Source organism: Lolium perenne, chromosome 2 (genome assembly GCF_019359855.2).
Source record: "Lolium perenne isolate Kyuss_39 chromosome 2, Kyuss_2.0, whole genome shotgun sequence".
Classification (NCBI taxonomy): Eukaryota; Viridiplantae; Streptophyta; class Magnoliopsida; order Poales; family Poaceae; genus Lolium; species Lolium perenne.
In genome coordinates, this window is record NC_067245.2 from 11,514,211 (window position 1) to 11,524,874 (window position 10,664).

The 10,664-nt window shown below is 40.3% G+C and overlaps 1 protein-coding gene and 1 long non-coding RNA gene across 13 annotated transcripts; one reads left to right on the forward strand and one right to left on the reverse strand.

The window, feature by feature from the left end:
- Nucleotides 1-373: 373 nt before the first annotated feature.
- Nucleotides 374-7,276, reverse strand: LOC127331157 (uncharacterized). 11 transcript variants are annotated; one of them, XR_011751358.1, is made up of 7 exons: nucleotides 6,911-7,276; nucleotides 3,328-6,827; nucleotides 3,091-3,197; nucleotides 1,719-1,819; nucleotides 1,360-1,413; nucleotides 765-873; nucleotides 374-652 (listed from the first exon to the last, which is right to left on the reverse strand). It is a non-coding gene; the product is annotated as an uncharacterized lncRNA (long non-coding RNA). The 11 variants fall into 11 exon arrangements; XR_011751359.1 differs by having other exon boundaries at nucleotides 1,360-1,462; XR_011751360.1 differs by having other exon boundaries at nucleotides 374-1,413; nucleotides 3,328-6,225; nucleotides 6,568-6,827.
- Nucleotides 7,277-7,900: 624 nt separating this feature from the next.
- LOC127331159 (thylakoid lumenal 15.0 kDa protein 2, chloroplastic) lies at nucleotides 7,901-10,101 on the forward strand. Of its 2 annotated transcripts, none has more exons than XM_051357217.2 (6): nucleotides 7,901-8,180; nucleotides 8,326-8,429; nucleotides 8,901-9,024; nucleotides 9,145-9,213; nucleotides 9,636-9,745; nucleotides 9,874-10,101. In XM_051357217.2, the coding sequence occupies exons 1-6, from the start codon at nucleotides 7,934-7,936 to the stop codon at nucleotides 9,964-9,966; spliced, it is 747 nt and encodes a 248-aa protein (XP_051213177.1). In that variant the 5' UTR covers nucleotides 7,901-7,933; the 3' UTR covers nucleotides 9,967-10,101. The 2 variants fall into 2 exon arrangements, with proteins under 2 accessions (XP_051213177.1, XP_051213178.1); XM_051357218.2 differs by having other exon boundaries at nucleotides 7,902-8,180; nucleotides 8,901-8,991.
- Nucleotides 10,102-10,664: the final 563 nt, after the last annotated feature.

Below are 10,664 nucleotides of genomic sequence, written 5' to 3' on the forward strand. Positions count from 1 at the left end.
TGGTATATTATAAAATTCCCCCCCAAAAAGGATGTTGTAGACAAATCTGTGACATCTTTTTGGTACAGAGGGAGTAGTTATTTCTGCTGGAGATTTGATAAATTTTCAAAGCCTTATAATGTTATATGGTTTTGATGTGCAAAACATTCTTGAATTTCTGGTAAACTTGTTTCAAGTGCATGAAAATGCCAAAGTCTGAATAAAAGTCGAGGTTGCAAGCTGCTTTTTGTTGGTTTTTTCTATATACTAGCAGGGGCTGGCGCGGCGGCACGCCGCGCCCTTATGTAGCCTTGATGAAGAACAGAAAAAAAAAACTACTGCAATGTAATTAAAGGATGAGCATCTAAGACGGCTCACCTTTTTAGTACCGAGATTTCTTATGTTGTGCACACCTTACACTATGAATGAAGATCTGTGTGTGATAAGCAAAAAAAGTACTTATAAAACACTAAGTGATAATACGTTCTATTGAACCTATGAGGAAATGTGTGAGCCATAATATTTGGTTACAACCATTATTCAAGGCATGGAGAAACGAAACAGGAATGGGCGGATTGCATTTTGATAGCCCTATGTGGAACTTGTCATTCCTCGGTTTGAATTTGATCATGCACCGGGCTGCACATCTCTCGACCCAGCCTCCGCTTGATAGCTGAAAGAGACAAATCTAGTAGTATATGTTGTGTTCTGAAATACACCAAAACCCAACTATGCAAACTAACCAACGGGACAACAGTTAGATCAATTTTATATCAATACATTACCATATAGGGCCTGGCGGTATGTACTCTACATATTGCTTCATTTCCGTCCAATATCAATGGAATCCCGTGGAACATCAACTCCTAAAAGATATCTAGTGTACATCAACAACTATGGAAGGCAATGACAGAAAGTTAGATATCCCAATTTTGCATACCTAAAGCTCATATCTTTTACACTCGAGCACACAAATTGCCTTCCGTACGAAGAGAATCAAGGTAACCAATAATTGCAAGAATGAACAGAGCAATTCTTATATTTGTATAACTTCTTTTCAATCGAATGTATAATTACTACCATGATTAAAAAAATTATGTAACTTCCGAGCATAGCTAAATAATTCTAACCAAATATACAATTATTCGAGGCTGATTTCTTTCAAGCATCAATGGCCCATACCTATGCTTACGTAGTATAGCCATAAAAAATGACTTCTACCAATTTTTTATTCAGCTCCATGTAATTTACAAAACAAAGTGTAACAATGCAACAATGATAGGAGCCAGAGGTGCTTATGATAGAAAATTTCCAGCAACATCAGGACGTGGGACCAAAGCAAGAACTTTCTGAAATTAAACATGAGTGAGACATACAAACCTGCCATACTTGTCAGCATAAGAAGTTTGAGGGCAAGTACTCGCAAAACTGGAACTGAGAGAAAAAAAAAAAGCGAGTCATAATTGAAGAAATTTTGGATTGCCTACATTTCACAAAATAAAAATTTGTATCAGCATCTCTCTAGAATGAAACAGAAAGAAACCCTCCAAAGATATACAATATCAGTACTGATACTGATGGTAGAAAAAGAGTGACCTTCAGATCAAGCGGAGATAATACATGTAGTAGAAAACATAAATAATTTAAGAACCTATAATCAACCTACAAATTTGACCTTCACATAAGTAGTCTTGAACCGTCATCTTGGACGAAATATGTAGTGAGAAAATATATCTTACCATGCCCTACCGCTTGTTTAACGCTTCTATATAGAACTTGAAACATCAAGAACAGAAGAGAATACTTCCTAATAATGGGAACAACCTCTCGAAGTTTTGACCTGAACAACAGAAATCCAAGGCAATTAGCATCATTTTGTACCAGTCATCTTGCAAAAAGGATCTTTTGTTAACAAACAAATAATGAAAACAATGAGATGATTTTTAGGAAAAATATGCTAATTCTGTGTATAGGGAGCAAACCAGGAAAAGTTAAAATAACTGACACAAATTGTACTATAGTAGGATCTGATGATACCACACTCTTTTACTTTACTCTACCTCATGGGTCGTTATACCGTAGGTTTATAGTCTTGCCTATGAAGTGATGACTCCAAGCCAAGGTGCCTAGAAGTGGCTGGATTGGTTGTTTCTAGGATTGCTCATGGCCAATGACCTATGATCTATGTTGGTGCTTGTGTGGATGAGCTGCTACATCGCGGGCACAAATTGTTGGAGGCCCCGTCTCATTGTTTGGAGCTGGAACAGCCGAAATGGAGGTTTTCTCCATGGAACTTGTGAAGACTGAGATGTTGGAGTAGATACCAATGGTAAAACTATTGTTTACCCATGCAGCACAATTTGATTATGGACTGTCGACGCAGCAAATGTTGCTTACTTGCTAAAAGTAGGGAAGAATATTGTTTAATCCTTGAGTAACGGATAATGAAATTGGAAAATCATATTTTTAATATGAGAAGCATGTGTTCCTGATATATGTCGATAGTCTAGAGGTGATCTATCTATCCTTCAGCTCGATCTCAATTAATCTCATAGTTTAAAATAGCGGGCTATTTCATTTAGCCGCAATTTTTTTGGAGGCTATAAAAGGCTATAGCCGGGTTATAGCGGGCTATTCTATTTAGCTTTTTTTTTAAATTGAAATATTTCAGTCATATCTTACCAAAAGAAGAGGAAAACTATGACTCAAATACGATTCGTGATACAAATTCTTCATCAAATAAGTATTCAGTTATTCAACTCACAAATTTTATCTAATTATATTGAACGCAAATTCGGAAAACAAGAAATAAAAAAGAGAAGAGAAGATAAATTTAAAATGCACGAGGTTTAGCGGCTAAATTAAAGGCTAAATAGGGGCTAAATTGGGCTATAGCCGGCTATTAGCGGTTTTTTCTCATTTAGCCTATAAAGGGCATAGCCGCAGCGGCGGGTCTCCCGGAAGGCTATAGCTGGGCTATAGCCGGCTATTTAAAACCATAATCTATGTTGGGTAGCAAAATGTGTATCTTGTCTTTCCAATGAAGCTAATGTGAACATAAAATCTGTAGCACCATGTTTAGTTGCAAACAAAGCAAGAAATAGGACTTGCCGATGACATGACCACGACAACGATGTGGATGTTGTTGATGGATACATGCTTTCTGACGGACTCTTCCTCAGCCAAGCCATGAATGTGCCACATCATGTCGTCTCAAACTGAGCAAAAGAAACAATACAAAATCTGTTACCTTATGCAAATACAGAGGATCAAATAAATAAACGGGCCGATACACCACAAATGAAACATATGTTATGAAAATTCAAATGATTTTCACTATATACTCACTTATTGGATTCCTTCGTAGAATAAATCTACAACATTCATTGGAGTCATTCACTTCGGTGGAAAACAACGGCAAGGGAAACTAAAATTGAGCGCACACATGCATTTTATTTCATTCACAACTGTACATATATGCTGAAAAGAAAATAATGACCAGTCATAATACATAAACCACCTTCTTTCTAGCTCTTCACACATGTGAATGATAGAAGTTATACCGTGATGGGCTCCACACAGTGATGAGTACATATGTTTACACAAGGAAACTGTACATGTGCTCTCAAGCAAAGTGAACATGAGCTTCATACTATTTTAATTATAATGCATAAAGTGGTACCCTTTAACTTAGTATAGTATTTTAGGTAAAACTTAGGGCGCTCCCGATGCTCTCGAACCTTCATAACTGGATAGCATGGCATGTGCAGCCTAGATTTCGGGGTGTGGAGTTGCACAATACTCTGATGATGTCCCATAGAGATAGAATTTTGTCAGACATTTCGCTGATAGAGTGTGTTATTGACCTCCAAATTTCCCATTTCAAAGAATCAGCTGAAATTACTGGATTGTTCACTAAACAAGAAGTTGGAAAGTCTCCCTTGCGGGTATAGGCCAGATGCCAAATAGTGAAATGTAATTGGTGAACCAGCTGACCTACAGTCAAGCCCCCTAATACTCATAAAAACTCCTTTTTCATAATTTTCCATGCAGAAACATATACATAAAAGCATTAACGGAGAAAAAGTAGGGCTGCTAAGATACGCTCGAAGTCATGGCAGCAAGTGACTCAGGCAAAAAAATAATTTAATTAATCCTTCTTAATTTGTTTGTTCAGTAACAATGAATGCATGTCCATGCCGTAAATGTGAATATCATTTGTTGTGTTCAAAGTGTCAACACATAATTTAGAGATGAAAATATAGCAAAATTTTGTGAAGCTAAAAAAAATGCTTGCCAATAACTTGTAAGACATAACCAATATATTTCATACCGAAGACAATATGCAGTGAAGTTTTCTTTAAGTTATTTGTCATGAAAAAGGACAGAAATCCCAGGATAAACAAAATACAAGGTGACTTTCTGCAGGAGCATGCATTGAAGCATCAGACTTTCCACTGAAAGTTCTATTTAAGTAGAAAAAATCAGATCAAATAAAGAGGATGATAAAGATACAGGCCTAAACATCCCCACCATTAGCGGTACTAACAACTCATGTTGCTATTTTAGACAATGATAGTACAGTTAGTGTTGGATCTTACCTAATAGTAAATTTCTGTTCACTTTTGCTTCCAAAAAGTTGTGTTTGAACCTAGCGTGGTCCGAACAAATAATACACCTGCTACCATTTTTGTTAACTTACTTAGTGGCAGCAAACACAACTCCTGCTAGAGCTTTTACACTACCTTGGTAAGTACAGAAACTCCATATATTTATAAGGATTAGTAAATAAGCAGCACGATCTCCTAAAGATGTTTGTGGCATATATCTCAATATGAAACCGTGGTAGTCGGTAAAGCAATCAAAAAGGGAAAATGATTCCTAAAAGGAAGTCAGGTGCCTTATTTAAATGGAAATAGTAGTTGTCACCAGACTAAGAGAGGTCCTGGTAAAACTCTCAGGGATACTCAAGACCGATGAAGCTGAACTGCGTATTCTTTAACTAAGAATCAAGTAGTAGCATAATTAAAAAGCAAAAAAGCATGACCTGAACTGTCAATGTGCCTGATTATATTTTTACTTCTACACTAAGAGTTCATGTTTTTACGAAACAATACAAAAAAATTCAGGTTCACTGAAGCACCCATTCAGAAGAGATGTCCATACTGAAATAGGGTCTAAAGGTTTTTCTGCTTTCTTACTTTGAAGTACTGCATAGATTGAACAACTGAAACACTGATCTGAACTGCAGTATCACACACATGAACGTTTCTGGATAATAATATTACATGTTACAGAGTAGTGCTAGCAATATCATGGTATTCTTTTTTACACTATGAAAGTCACATATGCACCAAGTTGATTGAGTTTTCCTTTGCGTAGAAAAATGGTAGTATAGCTATCACAATGACTGGTCGTATATTTACAAAGATAGGGCAAGCAGTGATATTATGACGATACAAAAAAAGATAATGCTACTGACGAAGTTGTAGTATATAAAATCTATATTATAGTATATTCGTTTGCAGAGGAAGGCCTGCACATCATTTCTGATAATTCAAGTATTTATGCACAAGGAAATGGTAGTAAGCTGAGGCATTGCAATCTACTGATTTGTGGAGGAGTAACTCACGGTGAACAACAATGAAGTCCAACTCTTATGAGTTTTACCGCGTCTTGATCCCTATATTCCCAAGTGCGTGCAATTCACACAAGAACTTTCCACTGATAGCCTCAGGAGAATTCTACATATTTGCACGCAGTATGACTTCTTAGTATAGATAGACGCACATTGCAAGGCAATCGAAAGGTCAACAATGCAACTCAGAGGAATATTAGTTTTCTTACGAACATAAGAATGTTTAATTTCGCGTAAAGGTTGAGAAAAGCAGGACAGGAAAGGAAACTAAATAAAGGAAGGAAGGATGCACAAATTGATTTATGATGAGTTCACTTCTCGGAGCCAGGTGTCCTCGGAGCTGTCAGAACTGCAAGTCAGCCTGTGAACTGTGAGAGCAATTGCAGAGAATACGGAGATGTGATGATGATAAAAAGAAGGCGGCGACAATGAAATGAAGAGTGGACCGAAACAGCTATCTAATTCTTTTTGAAGCCACTATATTATAAAGTATGTAGTGATAAAAAAAATCATAATGAAAGAAGGCCTTCACCTCCATTTCTCAATATCATTTTCATTAAGGGGTCGTAGAAGCAAAAGCTTGCTGGAGGCCGGCCAGATTCAGAAGTCTGCTGAAACTCCATTAGTTGAATTCCAGAAATGCACATGGAATCGAGATTAGCTCTATGCAAAATAGCATGAACAGATTTAAAACTGAAGCTTCTCTGCATCTTACAATCTGAATCAAGGCAGAAAATTTGCTCAATCACGTTCTAACAAAATTTCCCAAATGGCGCCTCCATCGTTGAGATATCAGTACAATAGGATACCTAAAAACGGTGATTGTTTCACCAATTGTTCTAGAATAAAACTACTCCTATCATAGATTATGCAAACGCCTAAATCAATCGTGGATGGAAGACCAAGGGATACGGGGTTGATAGCAGCTCAATGTTGCAGACGGTACACACCTGCTGGCAACTCTGTGAAAGCCGGATAAGACCATGGGCCCATGGTGGCGTTCTTGATGGGAACTGCCCAGCGAGTGCAGCTCGCGGACGACCTAGGCACTGCTAAGGGCACACCATGTGCCCAGAACAGCATGACCCGAAGAAGCCGGCAGCCAAACTCGAATCTAGCCTTGAAAAACGCTGGTGTTGGATTGGGGGACACAAGATCCGGCGGATCCACATCAGAATTATGGAGAAGAGCCCCTCCATCGTCCATCCTACTGGTCACCATGGATAGGAGAGAGCAGAGTAAGCAGAAAGCCCATCCTCAATCATGACTTATTGTGAAGATAGGGCAACTCACCTCGAGGCAGATTCTCGTCCCTTTCACATCCGACCACCTAGCTTGGCCGACGGTGATGGATGGAGGGATGCCTGAAACGGGGGCGGCGGAGGGAGGGGTGGCCGCTGGTGATGGGAGGGTGGAGGTCGAAAATGGGGGCCGCGGATGGAGGGGACTCCACCGCGTGCAATCTCGTCGGAGTTCATAGGCGGCGGGCGCTCCATCCGAAATGCTTTCGTCCCGACGCAGCGGCCATGGCGTTTCCACACCACCTCGCCTGTCGTCGGAAGAGAGCCCTGGCGCAGGGGTAATCCAGAGGCGAGGTAGCATTGGCCTGCAGAAGTGCAGGGGCGCGCGTAGCTTCGTCGAGAATAGCGGGCCAGGACTCCTAGATCGTTCGGTCAAAGCGGTGATGAATGAGACAATTTCTAATGGGACCACGGGCCAGAATTGCTCACAAAATTCTATACGGCACCGAATCTGTACACAGAGAAAACCCCAGCGAAAATTAAACCATCCAAAGGATTACGTGTTACCACCGTAATAATCTGAAAGAAGTCTCAAAATTCCCACAAAAATCGAAGTGGTTCACGTTTAATATAGTAGTTATTAGAAGATAGTGGAGAAATAATAGTAACTTACTTTTTTTTTTTCTGGCGAAAATACTTAGTTGATGCCACAAGTCATCTGATCTGAATACTGAGATTCGTGTAAGTGGAAATAGTCGCTCCCTTTGATTCTGTTGATAAGATTATCAAGTTTCTTTTTTGTAGTTGTCTAGTAGTTGTTTCACAGTACTGGAGCTTTGAAAGAATTTATGTGATCCTAATTTAACGAAATCCGAATGATCGTTATTTTTGATTGATCAACGCAGCAAACGTAGTGTCAGAAAAGAAACAGAGCAAATGCGTATGTACGTTTTCAAATAATAAATGAAATGAAATAAAATAAGCAAAGTCGAAACATTATCCGAGTGAGTATTTTCCGTCGACCCAATGAATAAAAAACCAACACATTTTCGTGAGGACAAAAAGAAAAAAGAAAATGGTTCTTCTCCTCCCGTCCCCTGTGCCACGAGCACCGTACGGAGCAGCAGCCGCGTCCACGTCGTCGCCGTTATCCACTTTCCTGCGGCCAAGGCGTCATCCTCTCGCCGGCGTGCGCTGCTGCGCTCGTCGGACCCCTCCGCCCGCCGCCGTTGGTGAAGAGGCTGCTGCTTCTTGGGCCGCGGCCGTGCCATGGAAGGCCACAGTCTCCGGCGCCCTCGCTCTCACCTTATCCATCTCTTGCTGTAAGTTCATCTTGGTCATTTTCGAGAACCTGTTCATCTTGGTCATGGGCAGAAAGAGAAAGCGAAAGAAGTAGTACAAATTTTACAGTCGAGGAAGTGCGTAGTTGCTGCTATACATAATAATCCGTCTCATGCCTACCTGCAGTTGTTGGTTTGGCCAACGCGAAGGCTGGGGTCAACAAACCGGAGCTGCTTCCCAAGGAGTTCACCACCGTCATTGATGTCGCTGGGTTTCTCTCCTCGGGCCAGGTAAACCCAGACCTCGAATCTTGTAGGAGCTGTTGGATGATTCAGGACTATTTGCAAATTTGATTATTTTGGCAGTGATGATTGATATCCCTGTCATGCCACGGTGCTGTAGAAACACAACTGTGCATTGACATGTTGTACCCAACTCTGACTACTTAGTGGAAAACAAAGTGTTATCTGTATATATAGCTCTTATCTTCATAAATCTTGCAGTAGTACCTTTTTTTTAATCTTTTTTTTGCACTGATGTTTAGTGAAAGGAAATCACTGCTATTTGATTCAAGTGTCACGCCTTAAATTGTTAGATGTAGTTCCTGATGCGCTTTAGCATGTCATACTACTGGCCTATAAATTTCTAGCTTACAGTGAATTTTGTTTCAAAGGGTAGGCTCTACACATTTTATTCTGGTGCTAACAATTGAACTACAATGCTGTAATCGATAGTTGCTGACGATTTGAACTCGCTCTTAGGAAAATCGTTTGCGTCAAGAGATACAAGACCTGGAGAAGGACACTGGGTACAAGTTGAGGGTTCTCGCACAAAATTACCCTGACACTCCAGGTGGCATTTGCTTCTTCATTCACATGTTGCACGGTTCTCGCTATTATCACATTTTTTTTCATCTTCTCTGTTATAGATAACAGGATGCCATGACTGTGCACATGTATCATATCACGTATGATTGATTAAGGCTCCCTTCCACACTTTTTACAGGATTGGCTATAAAAGATTTTTGGCAAGTTGATGACCGAACTATCGTGTTCGTTGCAGATCCCACATTTGGTATGCTACTTCTGTTTTAAACAGAATCTTCGTACTGGATTTTCTTGTTCCTCTATGCCATGTCTAGTTCGTTACCTGAATAGCAAAAGACTGATCCCCCATTTGAATTGGAAGTTCTGTTCTGCTTAAAGTTCAAAGTTAGAGCAGTTTCTAAATCTTAGTGGTGCAATCCTTGAAAACAAATGAAAGCTGGTGCCAAGGCTTTCAGAAATAGTCAGTGACAACCAAGTTCACACTCGTCCCTGTGACACCACACCATGCACGCACGTGATCCTGACCCGGAATTCCAGATTTATTACATGACAGCACATTCTAATTTTGAAAATAGAAGTGCACCCATGCATTTACTTAGATGCTGCGTGCGCGCACTCGTGCTTGCTGGCAGGATAAAGTGCTGAACGTACATGGCTGTGTTATTGCAGGTAACATTATAAATTTCAACATTGGTTCATTGATTGATCTAGACATTCCTCAGAGCTTCTGGAGCCGTGTTGCGGGGAAGTACGGAAACATGTTCTACTGGAAAGAAAAGGTTGCGTTCTTTTTTAAAGGGGTTTGATTAGACATAAAAAAACACTTGAGAGAAGATCATAGTGCAATATTGCTTAGAATTCCTGTAGCTTTTCCTGACCATGCCTTTGTTTTTGGCACATGGAGCAGGGAGAAGATGCATCAATTGAAGGTGCTGTGACAGCAATATCTCGCTGTCTCAGAGAGCCCACAGGGCCAAGTAACTGTTCGGAAGTATTTTAGAGGCGAACGCTCAGCGTGGAAGGACTGAAACACGAGAAGGATGGTGCATACTATGTACAGAATCGGAATGTCGCAGTTACAGAAACTAAACGTATTTTCCCATTAATTTTTCTAATCAAAGGACATTTTTTTTTACCACTTGGTCCAACGCCGAAACGATTCAACTACTGCAAAAACCGCAAAACCCGGAGAAAAACCAAAAGAACAGCCGAAAACAGAAAAGAAAACAAAAAACCGGGAGAACCAGAAAGAAACCAAACTGAAAGGTTCTGAAAACTTCTTTTTTTTTTTTTTTTTTCGAGAGTGCGCCAATGGCGCACCTTATCTTTATAGAGGGGGAAAGAATATTTACAAGAGCCAAGAGACGCTACAACCAGCTCTCTTGGGGGAACTCCACAACTCACACAAGCCTACTCTCGCGGCACGACATCACTCCCTCCTACCCTAGCTAACTCCCAAAGCTTGAACTCCTCTGTGACACTATCTATAATCTGCAAATGATCAAGTTGTTTCTGCCGATTCCAAAAGTCCTAGCATTTCTTTGCTTCCAGAGGGTCCAGGCCACCAAGATCACCAAGGTATCGAAACGCTTTATGTCCTTCTTGTGCACCCTATCTCTCGTCGCGTTCCACCAGGCCTGGAAAGAGCGGCGCCCCTGCGGTTCCTCCACCTGTAGATTCCATCTATTTAAGCAGCCA

Bases quoted from the DNA above. Each gene is read 5' to 3' on its own strand.
- LOC127331159 (XM_051357217.2), top strand. From the start codon at position 7,934: ATGGTTCTTCTCCTCCCGTCCCCTGTGCCACGAGCACCGTACGGAGCA. The intron at 8,181-8,325 runs GTAAGTTCATCT...GCCTACCTGCAG, and splicing joins CACCTTATCCATCTCTTGCT to TTGTTGGTTTGGCCAACGCG. The intron at 9,025-9,144 runs GTTCTCGCTATT...CACTTTTTACAG, and splicing joins CTTCATTCACATGTTGCACG to GATTGGCTATAAAAGATTTT.